General features: G+C 48.2%; 7 protein-coding genes across 7 annotated transcripts; 4 read left to right on the top strand and 3 right to left on the bottom strand.

The window, feature by feature from the left end:
- Positions 1 to 461: 461 nt before the first annotated feature.
- Positions 462 to 2,011, top strand: BDV27DRAFT_154549 (Zn(II)2Cys6 transcription factor; the record flags this gene model as incomplete). Its single annotated transcript, XM_032071982.1, has 3 exons — positions 462 to 768; positions 841 to 1,875; positions 1,938 to 2,011. 3 exons carry the CDS (start codon positions 462 to 464, stop codon positions 2,009 to 2,011), a joined length of 1,416 nt encoding a protein of 471 aa, XP_031931009.1.
- A 1,271-nt stretch (positions 2,012 to 3,282) lies between these two features.
- BDV27DRAFT_168924 (FAD binding domain-containing protein) lies at positions 3,283 to 5,262 on the bottom strand (the record flags this gene model as incomplete). Its single annotated transcript, XM_032074898.1, has 4 exons — positions 3,283 to 4,770; positions 4,842 to 4,987; positions 5,039 to 5,119; positions 5,178 to 5,262. 4 exons carry the CDS (start codon positions 5,260 to 5,262, stop codon positions 3,283 to 3,285), a joined length of 1,800 nt encoding a protein of 599 aa, XP_031931008.1.
- Positions 5,263 to 6,165: 903 nt separating this feature from the next.
- Positions 6,166 to 8,119, top strand: BDV27DRAFT_168923 (amino acid/polyamine transporter I; the record flags this gene model as incomplete). The annotated part of the gene is made up of 7 exons (XM_032074897.1): positions 6,166 to 6,488; positions 6,565 to 6,779; positions 6,833 to 7,074; positions 7,141 to 7,171; positions 7,232 to 7,542; positions 7,597 to 7,865; positions 7,957 to 8,119. The coding sequence occupies 7 exons, from the start codon at positions 6,166 to 6,168 to the stop codon at positions 8,117 to 8,119; spliced, it is 1,554 nt and encodes a 517-aa protein (XP_031931007.1).
- An 877-nt stretch (positions 8,120 to 8,996) lies between these two features.
- On the bottom strand, positions 8,997 to 10,825 carry BDV27DRAFT_168921 (major facilitator superfamily domain-containing protein). The gene is made up of 2 exons (XM_032074896.1): positions 10,614 to 10,825; positions 8,997 to 10,549 (listed from the first exon to the last, which is right to left on the bottom strand). Exons 1-2 carry the CDS (start codon positions 10,657 to 10,659, stop codon positions 9,069 to 9,071), a joined length of 1,527 nt encoding a protein of 508 aa, XP_031931006.1. The 5' UTR covers positions 10,660 to 10,825; the 3' UTR covers positions 8,997 to 9,068.
- Positions 10,826 to 11,060: 235 nt separating this feature from the next.
- On the top strand, positions 11,061 to 13,140 carry BDV27DRAFT_123182 (transcription factor domain-containing protein). Its single transcript, XM_032065804.1, has 4 exons — positions 11,061 to 11,545; positions 11,658 to 11,858; positions 11,914 to 12,044; positions 12,094 to 13,140. Exons 1-4 carry the CDS (start codon positions 11,450 to 11,452, stop codon positions 12,824 to 12,826), a joined length of 1,161 nt encoding a protein of 386 aa, XP_031931005.1. The 5' UTR covers positions 11,061 to 11,449; the 3' UTR covers positions 12,827 to 13,140.
- A 737-nt stretch (positions 13,141 to 13,877) lies between these two features.
- Positions 13,878 to 14,805, top strand: BDV27DRAFT_168917 (velvet factor family protein; the record flags this gene model as incomplete). Its single annotated transcript, XM_032074895.1, has 1 exon — positions 13,878 to 14,805. One exon carries the CDS (start codon positions 13,878 to 13,880, stop codon positions 14,760 to 14,762), a length of 885 nt encoding a protein of 294 aa, XP_031931004.1. The 3' UTR covers positions 14,763 to 14,805.
- Positions 14,806 to 16,160: 1,355 nt separating this feature from the next.
- On the bottom strand, positions 16,161 to 17,462 carry BDV27DRAFT_168916 (uncharacterized protein; the record flags this gene model as incomplete). The annotated part of the gene is made up of 1 exon (XM_032074894.1): positions 16,161 to 17,462. One exon carries the CDS (start codon positions 17,460 to 17,462, stop codon positions 16,161 to 16,163), a length of 1,302 nt encoding a protein of 433 aa, XP_031931003.1.
- Between the last annotated feature and the right edge of the window lie 3,074 nt (positions 17,463 to 20,536).

The following is a 20,536-nucleotide window of genomic DNA, read 5'->3' as shown; positions in this document are numbered from 1 at the left end:
GATTTATCAACGCGGCCGAGAAACTTTCCCCTTAGGGCTAAATGTGGGCCTTCTGCAGAAAGTATACTCCTAACAACGTCTATCATTGCCCCCTAGGATGTCCTCCTGTGGAAAAGACGAGTTAGGCAACCAATAAGACTCAGTAGCTTTCATCATCCTGAAACTAACTTATAAATCAAAGTAGTTCAAGACTGGCATGGGCTTGCCCAGGAAGCGGCGACTTTAGTCTCCGGTGAAACGTAATGAAGGAACAAAGAATTTGCAGGAAAGGCACCCTGGGCAGGTTGATGCTCCATTCATGCACCACTACGTAGCCGATGCAATGATTCAGAGTCCTTACTCGTTGACGAGCTACGCAGACCCTCAAGGCCCTTTACACAAGAGATCTAGGGGCGTCGAGTACTATGGAAACGCAAAAATGGTCTAGCTCAGGCTCTCTTGTCAATACAAGAAGCACAATCATGGCTCCACCGTTGCAGATGATAAATGCACGTAGCTGCCTGACATGTCGCCGAAGAAAGGTGCGTTGCACTCGTCAGCAACCGTGCATGTATTGCGATAAGACAGGTAGCCAATGTGTTTTCCCGGAGACAACGAAGAAGACTCGTCAGCGGAAGCCGACAGCACGTGAGGAAGTCCAAAACAGATTGGAACAACTCGAACGTATTGTCAAAGGTATTCTTGAAAAGCGCAAAGATGCAAATAAACGAGAGAATACTTCTCGAACGATTGACGTAGCTAGAGCGGCACCTGACGTGGCTATTCAAGGTATTTCATGGTTCCAAGTCGATTTCTGAAAGCATGCTCATTGCCGTGCTAAAGGATATTTGTTTAATGTAGGCAGTGACCCGAACGTACCTACTATCCACCAATATATCGGCCAGCATCTGAACTTCCAACTGGACGAACATTACGCCAATGAGAGCGCGTCGAACCCGAATCAGCTGGATCAAATATCACCTCAGCTATCCGGAGACGGCATATTGCCCTTCCCTCAATCTTCCTCGCAGGTAGACGGTTGGGCCTTCAAAGGTCCATCGCTTGTTGTGCAAATGTCAAAGACTGCTTATCCGCTACTTGACTGGTCGCCCATCCTCTGGGATGTCTATGCAGACCACGTCGCGCCACTCTTCCCTCTTCTCCATAGGCCAACCACTAGGAGTATGGTCTTGCGGGGGATACAATACTCAACGCCTACTGCCCCAGAGGACACGGCGTTGGTGCTCGCAATATACTTTGTTGCTGTGGTTAGCATGTCCTCTACGCAATGCGACATGCTACTTGGAGAAAGCCGTGACAATGCGGTGTGGTACCTGAAGGGTGCAGTAAAACAGGCTCTATCAGACGCGAGGTTTCTCAGTAATACTAGTCTCACATGTATGCAAGCTTTGGTGCTGTTCTTGGTCGGAATGTATGCGGAGAACGAACAGCGGCTTGTATGGTCTATGACAGCTCTTGTCGTACGTCTTGCTCAAGGTATGAACCTGCATAGAGATGGAGCTCACTTGGGACTGGCCCCATTCGACACTGAAATCCGTCGTCGTTTATGGTGGACGATATGCTTGTTGGATGTTCGTTCCTGTGAGGATAATGGAACAGAGCCTATAATTAACGAAGAGATGTATGATGTGCGACTCCCGTTGAACGTCAGTGATGACGACGTATACCCGGGCATGCAGGCACTTCCACTAGAGCGAACAGGAGGAACAGAGATGACATTCTCTTTACTACGCTTCGAGGCAATCGCTATCGTTCGGAAAGTAAATTCTACAACTGTGTCCTCTATCGAAGGTAGTAAGGAAGATTCGGCTAGAGACTACCTTTCTGAAGTCAAGAAAGCCCATCAGCATCTGAACGAAATGTACCTCAAGCATTGTGATCTAAACATACCCATTCACTGGGTTGGCGCCGTTGTAACACGGCTAATATTAGCCAAGGCCAGTTTAGCGGCGTACCATCCCGCAGTTCACTGTGCCAACAGATCCAGCAGGCCCCCATTTGTGAGGGATAAGTTGATCCACTTAGCATTTGAGGTACTCCAATTGGACTACCAACTTCGTGATCACCCAATAATGGTGCAATGGGGGTGGCACCTCAGATCCTACACACAATGGCATGCGATGGCTGTCACGTTATTGGAACAGTGTGTACATCCAATTGGCTCTGTCAGCACAAGTCATGCGTGGCAGTTAGTAAAGTGGATATTTAGAAAAGAGGATGAGAGGCCAACAAAGAGAAAAGATTCTATTTGGTGTCGGCCGCTATCACACCTTCTTACCCGTGCCTTGCAAGTCGAGGATTCATTGCAAGTTAATCCATCTCTATTGGGTCTCCCGAGCACCGATCACATAGGTACCCATAATCTGGAACAAAACTCTGGCGCCTCATTTATCATTAACTAGTCTATTCCTTACACAGACAGCTGTGGATATATTGAGACGTATCTAGCGTTCGAGAACTTCCCAGCGAATACGGATCCAAGACAAAGCACCTGCACGCGCTGTGGGAGAGGATGTCCATCTCTTAGCATATCCTAGAGCACTCTGTGTTGGCATTTGAGAGTAATTTGTTTTATCTTGAGGATAGAATACCAAGGGCACAATCTTAGTGTTTACATGGTATTTTGTTTGGGTTGTATTGAGATTATATAATTGCTGAACTCGGTTAACTTGAGTACCGGATGCACGCAGTGATTCGCACGAGGACCACTCCTAGTATCCAGATTTGTTCAGCCCAGTGGACGTTCACCTGAGAATTCATTACGCCTCGTTCACTCTGGCTGTTCCAATACGAATGTAATATATCTCGTTTCTCCATGACCTGATGCGACGACTAGGACACCATAGGATCAAGTTCGGCGGTCCACTTTGCACACCCGAAAGACTGAGGTCCACTTCTAATGAGCCAGCTTTTGCTACTATGTAGCTATTAGTGATAATATGTGGTCTGCGATTTCAAACTTGGGTTCGTTGGATATGACAACACACTAGACAAATACCACAAAAAGAAGAAAGGCGGACATGGTTAATTCGATCGAAAGAAGGGACTTGACAATTGATACTTGTATGTATACGTTTATTGCAAGTAGATCTAAATTAGCTCCGGATAACGCAATACTCCAAATGTCTTAGTTTAGTGGACATGGAAATATGTAATATTGATCATGGTAAGATGCGTTACACAATATCACCCGCAGTACCTTCTAATAATATTCAAGGATTATTGGATCAACCCAACGAAATGTAGATTTGAACCGTACCCTGAAGCCCGTCGTACCTCTATTTAAAGCCCCTCTCTTGACAATACCTTATTGAGGACGTCCATCAGCTTGGCCTCGCAGTCTGCAGCCGCCTTGGGAGATCTCCAGGCCACGAATCTGTCAGGTCGTACCAAAACACAACCACTCTCCTCCACGCCACGCTTTGCATACCACTCACGATGGACGTCGCTATAATCAAGGCCGAAGCCAATCCCATAAGCATTGATGGGAATTCCCGTAATTCGGCTAATGTTGATGGCAGCCTCCTTCCAACCGCCGCCGCCAATTCCGAAGAGCAGGCAGAAGGCACCTTTCCCAGCAAGGTCATGAGTCGAAATCATTTTCTGGCGAGTAGCGACATCCAACCAGGCATGCGGAAGTCGGCTTCCTGGGTAGGTCGTGACTTGTGGCTCGGTGATCGGATTTCCATGCAATGTGGGCCTAGCAGAGCCTTCGTCCTCGAGATACACGGCTGTGGATACGTACCACTGGTTGTAGGCAGCACCCCAACTATGGAGCTCCTCTTCAACGTGCTCCATAGCGGTCCGGACTTTCTCGCGGGAGGCCGCCCCTTCGTCTGTAGCTTGAAAGAGCTTGGCGAGTTGCTGCGCCCCCTCTTCACGGCTGGGGGCGAACATACCCACTGCTTCCCAGACCCCAAACTGCGAGTGAAGGCCCTGGTTAGCATTGTGGACAAGCATAGCACCGACGGGCTGGCGCTCCTGGCTGTATGATTTCAGGAGCCCGGGACCCGCAAAACCTTTTGATACATAGGCAATTTTCCACCCAAGATTATACGCATCCTGCACACATGTATTGCTGCCCAAGCCATACGCGGGTGGATGGCGATGCGCGGCGTCGCCAAGCAAAAAGACATCTGTGTCGTCGAACGAGTAGTGGTCGGCGACACTCTGACGAACAGTCCACGGGTCCATTCGCAGGATCTCGACGTCGACCGAGTCATCCCCAATAATCTCACGCACACAGTCGACGAGCTCCGGACTCTCAGGCGTTAGTCCTTCGAATGGGTCGGTACCTTTGGCACCAAAGCCGACCATCACCCATTTCTTCCAGGGCTCGACCATGCGTAGGTGAGCTACGAGGCCGGGGAACGTGGTGCGATCGGGCTTCAAGATCCAGTGCAGAGCAGCGTGACGCTCCTTGTTCATTATATGACCTAGGTCCGCGCGTAGCAGAATGTTACAAGCTTTACCTCCGCTGGGCTTGCTGGTAAAGCTGAAGTTCAGCGACCGAGCTATGTGGCTCCGCGCACCATCTGCACCGAAAAGATAGCGGGTTTGGATCTTGATTGTGGTGTTCAAAAGAAGGTCGTGGACTGTGCAAAGATATTGCGTATGTCCGCTAACGCCTTCGAGACGTTCAATAGCCACGAGCTCCGTGGAAAAACGTACGTCGAAGTTGTGGTGTGAGGCGTATCGGACTAAAAGCGGTTCCAGTTCTGACTGCGAAAATTCGGCATATTCACAGGGGGTGAGGCCAAATGTATGGGTCTATAGCCAGGGCGCATTAGTTCAAGGTTTCCGCATTCGCCTCTCTGCCCCCCTGGGAGCGCAACTCTTACCACGGTGGACGGATGTTCACCCCATGCAAGCACCTTTCCATACTCCTCGCCAACCATGGTTCGGGACCAGCGCATGGATTGAAGAGTGCGGCCACGTACGGCCTGCTGGAGGGCTTTGTCCTCAATGCCAATGTCGCGAAGACATTCTGAGCCTAGGTTAGTTGACCAAGTAACCAACCTCAGTCAGACGCACGCACCGAAAGCGAAAGGGTTGAAGCTGTGAGCCCTTGGAGTATCGGCAGTGCTAGATGCCTTAGCAATAACAAGGCCATCTAGACCTACGCACATGAGGTTAGTACGTCTGTTTATCGAAATACGTTGATTAGGGGTATTCACCGTGTTGGCCTAAGAAGGCCGCCAACGCTAACCCAGCAGGTCCAGCGCCCACGACAAGGAACTTCGTCTGAATTTCGGATGTCATGATTCTATTGTCATTTACGAAAGAGTGACTCAGTAGCCTGTAGATCACTTGTTATTAGATGACAGTAATGTTTTGTATTAGGTGATGATAGTGGATGTCTAGGTATTCAGCAAGCCAGCGCAACGCCCTTTTATAGTACAAAAGATACTTATTGTCCTTGGCGAGGGCATGCTTCAAGGCTCATGTGCATTCGGACATTAGTATGGGACCCGAAAGAGAACCTTGGCTTGAGTGCCGTTCCTTCGGTGTTAAGACTTACTTGATGTAGAAGTGTGGGTCAGTCGATGGTCGATCTTTGCTGGTCCCAATACTTAGGGTGCCAACGAAAGGTTTATAAGCGAAGTAAATCTGGCTAACAGTTGAGAGCGGCCTATTCGATGCTGAATTGACTAAAATGTATAGTAACCAACGAAGGGTTAAGGTTAAGTTCTGGTCGATCTTCACACCCTACATAGCTCCACACTAACGGGATAGGTCATTCTCCAGCTGCAAAGGCTGATATTAACACCGACTTTAGCTTCGGTCTCGGTATGATTTTGTGACCGAATCACATCATACCGACTAACATTGGCCTTTGGCCCATACTTCCGCCACTCCCACTGCAGTTAAAGATGATGCCAGACATGGCGGCCCGCTTTGTGCGTCAGCCTCGAGCGAGCCGTTTGAACTTTTGCTTGCTTACAGATTTTCATTTTACTGACGTGGCGAATATGTAAAATGAAGTAACATTAGACAAAACAGGGTCATTGCATGACAAAAGTACGTTCCCCGGAGCCAAGAAATGATGCTCACCTGATCGGCATTGTGCTAAGTGAAGAATGTAAATCAGGGACGCGCTTGTCTAGGCTCCAAGACGTCGCATTCTAACGCGAGTCGATCCACCCGTCACGCTTCAGTAACACAATGGACAATCAGAACAACGTTGATGACCAGGCATTGGAGGCCCAAGGATATACTCGGGCAATGCCCCGGCGCTTCTCGCCCCTATCCCTTTTGTCTCTCGGGTTCGCCATGACAGCAACTTGGAATGGCTTTGGAAGCGCCATTGAGACAAGCCTCGCGGAGGCATCCTCATCTGGCACGATTTGGACATTAATCATTGCCGCCCTGATGAACCTCGTCGTCTCGCTCGGCATGGCAGAGCTCGTATCGGCGTATCCAAACTCGGGGGCGCAGTATTATTGGTCGTTTCGTGTTGCGCGTTCAGACTGGGCACCCTTCGCTTCGTACATGCAAGTAAAGATCGAGTCTACCACGCCTTCTCAAGTTCTATGCTTATTTGTCGCCCTTCTTTATATCTAGGTCAGCTTGTGTAAGTACCTGCGGGTGGTGGCTCGGGCTAGCGAGTGTGTGCAACTTTGTTGCAGCTATGGTGTTAGCTATGCTCCACCTGTGCGTTGAGGGTTATACCGTCAGTCCATGGCACCAATGGCTATGTTATACATCCGTTCTGTGGCTCGCCGTCGCATTTAATATATTTGGGACCCGCCTTCTCCCCACATTCAACAGACTTTTGCGTAAGTCAAAGATATGCAGTCCGACGACATGCCCTGCTGAGATTATTCTGAAGTCTACTTCTCATTATCGACGCTTTTAATAAGCGTCGTTATTATCCTGGGATGTGCGGCCCCCAACTTCCAGTCCACAACATGGGTATTTGCGGATCTGAAGAGCTCCAACCAGTCATATGTCAGGGGATTCCTTCTCATTTTGTGCTTGCTGAACAATACCTATGGTTTTATGGGCACCGATGCAGGTGCCCATCTCGCAGAGGAGATTCCTTCACCAGCAACCAATGCACCCAAGGTGATAGTATGCGTCTGAGTACCATATTTGAACTCGTTATGCACGTCAAGACTGATTCTCGGAAACATGCAGGTATACCCGATTATAATTGGACTAGTAACAGGTACCACTCCGCAATTGAAAATAAATCCACATTAATAGATGAAGAAGCTGACGTCGGCAGCATGGCCATTCGCGGTGGCATGCATGTATGTCATTGTTGACATTGAGAAAGTCGTGAACCCGCCAAGCGGGATCGGTTTAATCGAGATTTATTACCAAGCAACCGGCAGCAAAGCCCTCACCATTATCCTCCTAGCGGCATTCTCATTTTGCTTGTTCGGATGCGCAGTCGCGAACATCACAGGATCGAGCCGCCAAATCTGGGCCGCGTCAAGAGACAACTGCTATCCCCTGTCGACTTGGTGGTCGCGAATTCATCCTCAGTTCCAGATGCCTGTTAACGCTGCCGTTCTGTCAGCTATTTTCACTACGGTAGGGGGCCTCCTCCACCAATCCATGCGATGGCAACATGGCTGACTGTCCTAGCTCTACGGGCTGATCTATGTAGGATCAACGACGGCGTTCACATCTATGGTCAGCGCCAATATCGTTTTTATGATGACTTCATATGTCATCCCTCAGGGTATCCTGGCCTGGAGAGGCCGTTCCACAGTGCTTCCAGGGCGGCCCTTTGACCTTGGGAAATGGGGCCAGCTGGTGAACGTTACGAGTTGTTTGTGGGTTGCTTTCTTGGATGTCGTGGCCTGCTTTCCGACTACACTGCCCGTCACTGCTTCTAACATGAATTGGGTTAGGTAAGAGAGGCTTTGCTGTGACAACCGCTATCTGGTTTCGTTCCTTATCATTACCTATAGGACAGGAATACTAATTTAAATTTTCTTGTAGTGTAGTCATACTGGCCTTTGCCGCATACACACTCATGGCTTGGTGTCTATGGCAGAGACATGTGTTCAAGGGCCCCGGTGTGAATTTGCTGGTGCAAGAGCAGTATGCGCTTATCCCGAGGGATAGCAACGATGGTGTCTCCAAAGACGTGAAGGGGGAGTAAAAGACCTTGCCCAGGTAAAAGGGACGGGTAGGAACTAACGGCGTTATAGTGAGCGATGAAGTCAAGACTCATGCTTTATTAAGTTAACCTAACCGCCATCTTTGAACACGTTTCCCTATTTCTCTACCTTCATTTCATAACATAATACAGGCCGTTCATGGTCCTGAAAGATCTTTCCCACCTATGTTGACTGTGTTAGCAACACTCGAGTTAATGACGGTCTTGCTATGGTAGTCACGAAGTTAAATACTATAGTCAGAGCAACCCTAAGGTCACCATACACATAGGCTTGCCATTGCTGCTTGTTTTGCCCTCAATCTGACAATTACTAGTAACCCAATCCACCTCTTGGTAGCTCCCTGGTTTGGAGAAGGCCAAGCCTCTCTACATTCCACAGAGTATTATTGGTTTATTGTTTTGCTGATTCTGAAAGCTTGTCAGAAATGAAGATGGAATTCACCGCCTGAGTTCGACCGCTTTAGCGCTCCCTTGTTACCAGGATTCGCCAGGGGCTAACCTGAAAAGGTTTAGCTGGATGTCCAAATGCATCTTTGACATCCTTTTTCAACCCGACCCTATGTAATGAGTATACTTAGAATAGTACTCGACCACTTCGCCGTTTCGTCATCTCAATGATTCCCATACACGTCAAGGAATACAAATAAAAACTGTGAGAGTGGCCAGATAATTACTAATCAAAATTAGTTTACATAGAGACGAGTGCTTTCTTAGCACAGATATATATTGGTAGTGTACACCACTTGAGTAATCCTCCAAAAAAATAGTACAGAAACAAGGCCTCCTAGAACCGAGACCCGAGAGAGTCAAGCAAGGGGTGAGCAATTTATACCGAGCCTAATACCGAAGAATAGCACACCATGCCCACATACCCCGGAGTATGCAATCGGTGGCAATCAAGGCCAAATAAAGTGAGGATTAGTGAGAGCAATCACATATTGGCTGACTCGACGCTGCCACTTCGCCTGTCAATAATAACTTCTCTCATAAATGGGCTTCGAGCCCTGATGACCGCCCCCCATTGGAGCATCACGAGCGGGGTTGCAGCCAGCGCCAACGATACGAATGCAAGAACTGAACTAGCCCATTGAAACCCAAGGTCTCTGTACATGGCTGTAGTGGCGAGTGGAAGAAAAGCGATGGCAACATTCTCCACAAGGCCGACCGCCCCAAGAGCGCTGGCCGCATACTTACTATACGCGTCTATCAGGTAGTTTGCATTGCCTATTATAACAGCGGTGGTTCCGAAGCCCACCATGGCTAGGCCAACTGTCGGTGCCATCCAATGTATGGAGGGGTATGAAGTCCATCCATACACAAACATCCCTCCGGTGACCCCGAAGAAGCCCCCGATGATCGATGGGTATAGCCTGGCTTCGGGGATGGGTACGCCGGGTATCTCGACATTCCGGGAAGCGGAGTCATGATACCAATGATTGGTAGATATGCAGAGTACACAGCCGAGGATTTCGCCTATCACAATAGCACCTTGTACATACCCCGCCTTGACCGCATCCCAGCCGTAAAGCTCTGCATAAACCTGTTCGACGGACTGGGTAAAGAGATAAATCGTTCCGAGGCTGAACGCTGCCCAAAGAGCAGCTACAAACACCACCCATTCTGTAAGAAGCATGTATAATGGTCGCTTCATGCTTTTGATGACGAGTTGGTACAATGGCGTACGGTCTAGCTCTAGTTCTGCTGCTGTATACGCGTTCTTGCCGTCTGAACGGAGGGATTTAGCCTTAGCGTGGAGAATCACTGATCCTCGAGATTCGGGAAGGCCGAGAGCAAAGATTGGGAGCACTGCTGCGGTCCAGATTGTTTCCATGTGACCTGTCCAACGCCAAGGGAGGAACTGTAGTATGGTCGCGCCGACGACTGGGCCTATGCTTGTTGACGAAAGATATACAGTGACGTAGAGACTGATCGGGATACTTCTGGCTCGATTCCCGTGGAAAACATTCGATGCTATGCTAGCAACTGCATCGCTCATGAGTGGAACACATCCGCCACTGAAGAAGCGAACAACCATCAAAGTTGCATAGTTATGGGCAAACCCCACTGGGACCAGGAGACAAGCGAAAACGAAGTAGGTACCGAGAAGTACCGGCCGCACTCCGAAGTCCTCCATGGTAGGGAATAAGATCAGCGGACACAAAGCGGCCCCTAAGCCCCAGGAAGTGGTCAGCCAGTAGGAATTTGGGAATGTCGCATTAGAAATATGGAATTCTTCACTGATATCCTGGTGGGCAACAGATAGGATCGTTCCGTTCATCGAGCAAACAAAACTCGCGAGGAGACCTAGTCCAGTCGCCCACCACTTCTTCCACAGAGGCCAGTTGAAAGGGTCCTGTGGATCATCTGGTCCATTCCAGCTGATTATTGTAACATCTGCACTATATGTCGGCCCTGTATTTCTATAGTCAGTAGGTTAAGCGAAACAAGAAATATATCGTCTATGGGGCTGACGAACCTTCCGGTATAGAGTCCGAATACTTGGCTAATTGAATACCATTCATTCCGAATGACCTTGACAATTTCCTCGGTGTTAAGGAATCTTGATATATTGCTGTACCTATACCCTCGTATAATATCCTTTAGGGTTCAATGACATCCGGTGAAAGAGATCACTGGTAAGTGTCAATTGGATGGGAAGATTAGCAGCTCTGCACCGAGAATACTAGCACTGAGCTAGCAAGAATGGTCAACAAGAGTTATATCGAGGGACTCTCGGCAGATCCTTATATTCATGAGCCTGGAGTGGACTCCGGAATACCCAAACAGGCAATCGTCCCAAATAGGCAAGTGGCCTAAACGGGTAAGGGTGATCTCGGATCGGAATTCACGATTAATCCGGATGAATTGTCATCGTTGCAGAGCATCGATAATCAAGCCTTCCTTGGCCAGTCTCGCTCAATTCGTACGCTTGCTACCTACTGAATAGTATGAGGGAACTTCAGCTCTCTTGGCAACCGGTGTTTTCCCTGTCTAAAAAACCAGTCAGACGGTCGAGGACCCGCCGGCCTAATGCCAACCCTCACCAACTCGAATTTATCGTAGAGCATCCGGCCCAGGACCGGCCCTCTATACAGTCGGTAAAAGATAATCTATGTTCTCTTGATCAAAGATCCAATAATTCTTCTACAAGGTCTAGTATCAGCAGTCCTGACTTGAAGTCAAGCCAAGGAGCCACTACGGAGCGCCCCTCGTATGCACGCGACAGCATAAATCAATGTATACCCGGCCATTTGTCCACGTCTCTGGCCGAATGCGAAGCTGAAAAGGCTGAGTGCAGTCTACCTAGCCTCAATGCTCAATGTGAAGAATTGTTCATTCCCACCTCAATACCATCCAGTGTCTTATACAGTACCCTTGGTCAGCGGTACTACAATATCCTTGAACGATGTATGTCCACTCTAAGTCTACTCATGCATGGCTTGCTAATTCAGGCCTGAAAGATAATATGGAATTTTGCCGAATCCCACTAACATCTGACTTCAAAATGAACCCCTTCTAGTACCGAGAAAGCTCGGTTCCCAAACCCATGTTCCTCGTCCATGCGGTGATGGCTTTAGCTGGTCACCATCTCGAAAGCACATCCACCGACACCCATCGTCATGCCGCACTTCAGTCACTCCGCCAGAACCTTGACAAGTACAACAGTACAAAACATAGAGAATCTATCCTTGATACCATTATCATCCTGTTTTCACTAGATGTTAGTCGCGACTTCACATACGTTGAGTAAGTTCCTCATTGACTCGGGATTCTAGGAAACCCAGTCTGCCCTTGGAACTTGGCGAACCCATCTCCTGGGAGCATACGGCCTTTTCGAAGCTTGCGGCGGCATCGAGAAGTGGGCCACCTCCGCTAGGACACAAGTGCAAATAGGAATACTGTTATGGTACTTGGAACCCGCCTTCTTCCTTAACGAACTGTAGCTGACTGGCCAGGTGGGATGCGATCACAAGTCTGGTCAACAGGGAAGATTGTGTGCTCCCTTATGCTTATTTTGAAGCCCTTATGTCAGGGTACAACGGCCAAGAGTGGGACTTTTTCCGTCTATGCGGATGTCCACTCAGTCTTGTGAAGGTAGTGATGCAACTAGCACGATTAGCTGCAGAACAGCGAAGATCGTCCTTAAACCAGTACACTACGTTTGATACGACGCTCCTATCCGCACTTGAAAAATCACTTGAGTCGTGGCATCATATTTCGCCAGTTACCGCCTTTCACAACGAAGAGAGCATGCAGCAAGACGTAGACAATATGCACTGCGCTGAAGCTTGGAGAAACGGGCTCCTCCTCTATCTATATAGGGTTTTCCGGTGGATGCCCGGGTGTAGTGTCCCGTTTCATATCTTGTACCGCGCAAGAACTATAATGGACCATGTCTTTGCCTGCCGCGACAAATGCATGATCTCCAGACAGGCCTTGCTGCCGCTCTTCTTTGCAGGATGTGAATTGCAAGCCCCCTCATCGCACAGGAAGATATTAAATCTCTGTGCGTCTTGGAATGATAGGACAAGATACCACATGTTCAGCACCACCATGCCACTACTAGAAGCGGTATGGGCTGAGCAAAAGACAAACGGCTTCGAGAATGTTTGGTGGGGGCAGATCATTGACAGGCAGCACTCATCCGATAGCCATTCTCCTCTGCAGGTGCGGATTTGCTTTGGCTAGCCAGCGCATTTTCTTTTGTCATGTCCTTTCGTAACGGTCATTTTTCTGATGACTATCTAATTTGGAGTTACTATGTTTTCTTGATATATTTATCCATGCCAAACTGCCCACAGACTGGTATTATGAAAATCTATAAAGCGCTCTAACACAGAGAACCGCATTGGCGCACTATACGTATGGAAAAGTCCCAACTTAGGGACCAGGTCCGACATCTCGCAACCCGCTGCATCAATATAGATGATACCGGGGGGTCTTTCGTGGGGAGGCCGCATTGCTAATAGACAAATTGGACTGCCCACTTCACTCAGCCGTGGAGCATATGATAGAATGTGGGTGAGCTACTGATCTAGTCACTATATGGCCGTGAATGAAAATAGATAAACAATATACTACCCCTGACCAGAGCCCCAAATTCATCTGATTCGAGATCAGTACGTTACAATGGACCAGGCCTTTCCCTGGTCCATGATGCTTCAAGAACCGTAGATTTGTGACGTGAGGCCGAATATTGGAAGCCATACGATATACATATCTTCAATCAATACCTAGTTTCGACCGTACAAAGCGTGGAAAATACAACCATAGATGAGTATTTCCATGATTTACGAGATTACGTACCTGCATCTAGGGCCCCGCCAAATAGCTTTACCGAAGAATAGCTTATTCTTCGTGGGCCTGACATCTACATGGTGATTTCTCCGGAAAATCAGGCTTCCAGTGGCAACTATTAGTTTCTACTTACATAGTCATAGTAATGTCACTCTGACACCATGACCTCTAGGTCAGGCAACAGGTTCCAGAGTCCTCTTGTTCTAAGAACCACAGGACCTCTCTCTCTACCGTCTCTTCCAACTCGTCTTCCCCTGAGTATCATACTACTTTATCCATAGTTACTCACATTCCTCTCCACGTATATCACGATTTGGACCCTTTGGCTCTCCTTCCCTTTCAGATTGTCTCCTTCAATATCTCGCCTTCTTAACTGCCTCGACGGCTCCTGACACGCTTCTTTCTCAAGACCCTCACAATCCTCCAGGTCTTCGGGCTGACAATGCCGTCCCTCAGCTCTGACTTTGAATTAATTATCCGCCAGCAGCCCACACGGGCGTGCGTAGCCGGTGTGAAGGAGAAAGGACGCAAACCAGTCGACCCCCAACCGATAGTACAGCTGCGAGTAAGAGAGGCGGGAACTTACCTCGCGCAGCACTATCTGCAAAGTCCCTACTATTTTATGTGTTGCAGCTTGTTCGACCCTTTAAATGACATTCCGGCTCCCGTACCGCCATCAACGGCTTTGACTGGCACTCTGGTCTCGTCACTCCACCGGCTAAAGGACGAGGACGACAGCGTTGGGGGCTTCTTTGTATTTGGGGACCTGTTTGTGAAAGTCGAGGGAGATTTTAGGCTGAAGTTGACACTTTGTGAAATGAGAAACGGTATAGTCACTTACCTGACATCCATCATCTCGGACCGCTTCACGGTGTCTCCCCCGAAGAGCTTCCCTGGAATGACAGAGTCGACTTCCCTGTCCACACTTTTCGCAGACCAGGGTGTAAAGTTAAAACTCCGAAAGAAGCCGCGGACATGTATAAAGCGACATCTCCAGGGACTGGAAGATTATTCAGACCTGGCTCTTTTCCGTTCCCCAGATTATTCTTCATTCCAGATACCTGGGAATATCTCAAGGGGCTACCCAGTCGCAGCGAGTCAGAACTCTAGCTATTATACAGGGCCGGCTAAGCGTCAATGCATGTCACTGGCCTCCTATAACCGACGCCCGTATGACGATGGGAGGATGTACCAAATAGAAGCTCATCCAAAGACCATGACTCTGCATGCAAACCAACCACGGGCCTATCCAACTCCTCCGGGTGTTGCAGATTACGCGATGTCGGATGGAATTCCGCCCTTGGCTCAAGTTCCTAGAACTTTGTAAATGTGGTTGAAATCTAAACTGACAATTATTTCATGGATGTATTGACGTGTTTGTTCTTTGTCTTTTGGTTCGCTTGGTTTCTTTTTTTTTTCTTGGTGTGGTGGGGACACTGTTTATTCAAGACGCTGCTCTAGCTAACTTTTACGCATCAGATAATTCCAGCCGTTTGTTTCCATCTCCTTAGTCTACCGACATATTCGTTGGGTCTTTAATATATACGATAATACTCGTGTAGATACATACGCACACTAATACAGCTAGTAGTCGAACTGGACCACATCGATATAGCGACCTAGCAAAACAAGGGGGTCTATCTCGCTTCTGATGTCTTGTTTAGGGGCTCCATCCTTTGTTTTTCTATTATATTTCCTATAATGAGCAATCCGACGTATCCTACGCTCCATATCCTCCCACTTGCTAGACAGCTTGATTCGTGTGTCAGGTTACACGTGTTCACAACGTTGATCCAACACGACGCAAAGATAATACTTAGTGCAGTGGTTAAAGGCTACAACTAGAGTGGCTATATTGATCCACCGGATTCGGCTACTAACAAGCTACTAGTAGCAGGTCGGCAAGAGATTACGTGCATTACCTCTCCTTTAGAAGTCTTCTACGTTGATATCCCTGACTTGGAGCCTGTCACGCCGCCAATCGCGACAGGCACACCTCTGGCACATATCCGCATGCCTATTTTGACCAGAATTAGACCCCCGGCCCGTGCAATTAGAGATTAATATGTCTATAAAACAATAAACTACCAGTTGGAGAGTGCTCAAGCATGGGTGTATCTTATATATCAGGATTTAACAACTCTTAACATCAGTAGTAAAGGAAGATACGCTGGGACAGGTGGTATGATTTTATTCTTTCGCACATTTTCGGGTTGTTGGTGGCTAAAACGCGGAGACCTTTACGACAGTAGGCGGCGGCAGTTCATGTTGTAAGGCCACCTGAGGATTGTGCCTTCTTTCAGATAAAGCTCTGCCTGCTATTAGGGCTTGTATAGCTTCTGCGTAGGATGAGTCATTATGGCACAAATGTGAACCCCGGGTGTCAACAAGTTCCAGTTAAATTAATATTGCGTTTAAGTCTACAGTGAGGGGTCGGAAGTCCTTAATAAGTCTCATGAAAGGGCGGGAGCCCTTCTGTCAGAATGAAAAATAATCAAAAGAATTAGCATAGTATAGAGCTAAAGTCTGTATATCTTCCCTGATCGAGGGATATGTCTCACTGGCTGAATCAACCCATCCTTGTCGTCTCTGACCCCCGAAAACTCTGAGCCATAGTAGGAAACACATCAGCTTCGATGTCAAGTACTTTGTGGTAAAGGGGTGAGTATAATGCGACCTAGGAAGGCTTAGTAACATTAAACTAGCATCTTTTTAAAGAAATCTACTACGCAGCTATTTTGAACCCCTTTTCCATAATATTATCTGACGCCACCATAAAGCGCCAGTCCCTTAATTGCTCTGGCCTCCCAGCATAACAGAAGAACCCCAGAACTTGCCCATTCTCATTCCAGACAGCAGACCCACAGACACCATCCTCCGGCCTATCAATAAATCCCTGACCCATATAAACCCACCGCGCCTTGATCCATTGTATGGATCCTTGATAGGGATCGTCGGATGGAATGCGCAGCCTGGAGTGGGGCCCGCATGTGCCTTCAGAGTAACCAGTGAATGGATTGTTCATGTACACTTCGGAGCCGATCTGCGTTTCATCAGCGGGTATGAAATCGACCAGCGTCGTTGGGGGCACCCCCAGCGATGTGGCCTCGAAGGTTTCGTTCACAAACTGCACATTCTCATGGAGCTTCACAATCGCAATATCAGTGTAAGTGAGTTCCATAGTGAGGCGTCCAATTTCTCTGCCTCCGGCGGATGGGTGGAAGACTCTATCGCCATGTGGAAAGCCGTGTGATGCGGCAGTGATGTATCTTTCACCCCTGAAGTCTTCGACAAGGACCCCAGAGGTTGTGCGTAATTCGAGTCCACTGATAGGATGCCTCTCCGAACCGAGCATAACCCCAGGACGCAATACGTCATATTTGCTGTTGTCCACAATATCACCGTTTGGGTCACGGATTCTCTGGGCTAGAAATTCGTCCGGATGGGGACGGCCCATCTCCTCTTCAAAGAGATAATAACACCGACAATGCCCTATGGCACTTGGAACTTCCGCCATATCGATTTCCTCGCTCTGCAGGACAATGACAAAAAAAGTGTCCCAGTACTGAATCTCTGTAATAGGAATTTTGGAGCTTAAGAAGTAATCTATTACTAGCTCGAAAGCCTCATCGATTCTCGCCGGCGGAAGCTTGGTGACGTTTCTTTCAGCAGAGACGCGGAGGACTGTTTTGCTTGCGCGTTTGATTGGAGGGATGGGTCCGTCGTCATTTAGATCGGTGGTGAAGTATGGCTGGACGCCAGCGATGGTAATCGGCCACGGCTTGGGAGGGAGAGAACCAAGGTGGAACACGAGGAAATATCCATCAGACGACACGGATATTGTATCAGGAAATAGATTAAACAGTTGCTCCCAAGCCTTGCCACGGAGAGCGTACCTGTTGTGCCGAAGATTAAAGGGCAAGACGACATGTCGAGATGGTAAAAGATCGGCTACTCGCCTCTGGGGCTCGGGGTGGGCGTGTGTAAGCTGAAGCGGAATCCTGTCCTCTAAGAAACAATATGCCATTTGTACATGATTGAGGATATATATAAGACGGAAGCTTACCAATTATCGCGTTACCTGACGGGAAAAGTTGCATCGACGCGGCAAAGATGGGAGACGCTCCCAAGTGGACGACTGGCACTGATGGCAAGGCATCCAAAGGGGAGAGAATGATACTCTTTGCAGGGGAAGACTGTTCGGGCGATGGGGTTGCTTTTCTCTTGGGTAATAATCTGGGTGATTTGAGTGCAATCGGGGTCACAACGATAGCCTCACTGATCTGCGACATTTTGCCAATGAGCAGGCCTGTGGTCAGAAAGACCATGAGAAAATTGGAAGATATGGGGAAGAAGAAAATGCCCTTGTGTCATCACGTGGTGGGCAGGCGGCGTTGTGTGTTTTTGTATAGTGGATAATCCACTGGGCTGATCCACCGGATACAGAGTTGGGGGTGATGAATTATGCAGGCGAGCTGTAGTGGATAGCCCACTGGGCTGATCCAGAGAAGACAGCGTTGTAGACGGGGAAGTATCGTAAGGGATTATAAGAAATGTAGTGGATAGGTCATCCTGATCCAGAGCGGACGAAACCAGTAGAGGATGAGGAACAGTGAGGAGGGGGGCGGGGGAAAAGGAGTTGAACCTCCTGACATTCCTGCCTGCTCAGGCAGCTGGTTTAGGCTACCAAGCCTTTCTAGTCTCCCGTGACTTCCCTAGGTAGTGAATATCAACATCCAGACTAGAGGTGAAAGTATGTTGTTAGCTGACAAATTCAAATCCGGCAGGTATGTGTATACCAGCTTGAATGCCCTATGCCCGACTGGCAGGCCCCTTTTGTTCCTAGACCGATTGTCCCTGCACTTTAACAGTTGTCAGACAAGCAAGTTGGCAGTAGTTCTGGCAACCTACCTGGTGCAAAAATGTCTAGTTCGTATAAACAGTGACCATTCATCGTGTGTAATCATTCATCACCGGTAAGTATACCTCACTTTCTATGTAACTATGACTTCTCTAGATCAGCCCAGCGGACTATCCACTATACCTTTCGTTATCTCATCTTCCACGCAAAGATGGGCTCTTCATACATGACACGATCTGTCCACTCCCTCAGCCACGAGGCGTCTTTTAGAGATGCTGTAAGCAGCATCAATCAATCTGTAAAGAATGCTCTCCCCTCAACAAAGGGGTATGATTGTGTCCGTATCCTGACCTTGAGATGGGCAAATGACGACCTCGACCTTGCGGACATCGAACGTGAAATACTCGAACTTTTCTCAGTCGAATTTCATTATGCCACGGAGTCTTTCCTTATCCCCGCATCCTCAAGCCGTGAAGCCCGACATGAGGTTGGCCGAAAGCTCCGGAAAATGACCGCTGAGTATGACACCGCAACAAGCCTTTTCATTATCGTCCATCAAGGCCACTCATTTTTACATACCCGTTCTTCTACTTAAAGGTTTGGGTAAGCTTCTTCGTTCCAGATGTAGTGGGTAAGCATACTTCCAAAACATTGTATACTAAGATAGACATCATTGTACTATTAAGACACGTCAACTCTTCTAGGACTCCACAAGAGTCTTAAAGGTATATGAACAAATCTTGGATACGTATTCCCTTGTTCCTGGCGGTAGCTGGTGGAGTATGAGATGTCAACCAGTTTTACTAACATCGTGTTCTATATGGTACAGGATAATACCTCAGCTAACGCGAGGCTAAACCACTATGATATCAAGATATATACAAAAGTATCCTAATTCTTCAAACGTACTGAAATCCCGAATCAACGCGATGGGCCGTATACCTATGACAGTGATTCCGCACTTATCACGAGAGTTGAACCTTGCAATGAGACTATGAGGATTAAGTAGTTCGCAGGCTATATGATATAATAAGCAGAGCGATTGATTGGAACAGGAGGGTGTGGTGGGAAAGACCCCAAGCAGCCAAACGATGGAGGATAGAAAGTAGTAGACACATTGGGTGACCTGCACCTCATTGGCTCGGTGATGGTAAGAACATGGACAGCTTCTACTATTTTGGGAAACGTTGGGTGGGGGGACGTTCGACTTGTCACAAGATGGACCGAGAGTCTCATAGTAATGCTGTGCTCTGGAGCTGTAGCTCTCCTGCGTTTGCGTTCATCATGTTGGTCTCCTTTCGCCACCAGGGCTGATACACTCTATTCGTGACGCTACTGGCAGATGGTGTGCAGAAAGCTTTAGTTTAAAACAATTCGAGTGTGCCTTAGGCCTCCTTGCTATCGTAACCTGTAGCTGCTTTACCAGCAGACGAAAAGATTGTAAACGGGTGAGCACCTAACACTTGAGGGAGCCCTTTGCCATCGATCTCGCCTTCTAGCAATCAATCTCATGGTCAGCATTGAGTTTGGCTTCCAATATCCACAATTCTTTGATAGCTTTGCATCCCTTAGGAAGTTCAACATCTTGTCTGAAGAGGACATGGCCATGTTTGTTAGGCAGCTATAGATTGAAGCCCCATCGAAAATAGCAATATCCAAGCTGCCATCAAACCATGACACGATCCTTGGATTGGTAAAATCGTTATATTAATCTTAACATCCGGATCTATCTTGTGTTATCAAGGTGCTGCCTACCTCTTCTATGCAGCCCTGTAAAGTTCGGCTGAACAACAGCCGGATGTTCGCCCCCCTTCATTCTATTCCTAGCCTCTACAATAATCCAAGCCCCATCCATCCATCAGCCGGTGATCATCATGGAAGGTCAAGGGGTCACCATGACCTACACAGGGACGGGAATTAGAGGCGACCTTATCATGACGGAGCAGTCATTTCCCTGGATCTTTGCAGCGGGCAAGCTCCGAAAGCTGAACTCGCAGCTTCGCATGTCACTCTTATTCTAAATAGATTTCCCGAGGACAAGGCAGGACAATGGGTAGCTGGGCTTAAGGGTATGATCTTGAATGAGGCAGTGACACATCCCGAGACCGAGAAAAGATATATACTCATGTGGGAGATTCGCATTGACTAGGACCCTGAGCGGGGAAACCATATCAATTGCGATATTTACCGGCCGATGGTTACGGAGAAGCTTCATATCCAGAGTACTCAACGGCCAAGCA

This window comes from Aspergillus caelatus (genome assembly GCF_009193585.1).
Source record: "Aspergillus caelatus strain CBS 763.97 unplaced genomic scaffold BDV27scaffold_29, whole genome shotgun sequence".
NCBI lineage: Eukaryota > Fungi > Ascomycota > Eurotiomycetes > Eurotiales > Aspergillaceae > Aspergillus > Aspergillus caelatus.
Note: the sequence above shows the minus strand (reverse complement) of the source record. Positions and strands in the feature narration are given on the sequence as shown.

Bases quoted from the DNA above. Each gene is read 5' to 3' on its own strand.
- BDV27DRAFT_168921 (XM_032074896.1), bottom strand. From the start codon at position 10,659: ATGAATGGTATTCAATTAGCCAAGTATTCGGACTCTATACCGGAAG. The intron at 10,550-10,613 runs GTTCGTCAGCCC...ATAGAAATACAG, and splicing joins TTCGGACTCTATACCGGAAG to GGCCGACATATAGTGCAGAT.
- BDV27DRAFT_123182 (XM_032065804.1), top strand. From the start codon at position 11,450: ATGCTCAATGTGAAGAATTGTTCATTCCCACCTCAATACCATCCAGTG. The intron at 11,546-11,657 runs GTATGTCCACTC...AACCCCTTCTAG, and splicing joins CTACAATATCCTTGAACGAT to TACCGAGAAAGCTCGGTTCC. The intron at 11,859-11,913 runs GTTAGTCGCGAC...TCGGGATTCTAG, and splicing joins TCATCCTGTTTTCACTAGAT to GAAACCCAGTCTGCCCTTGG.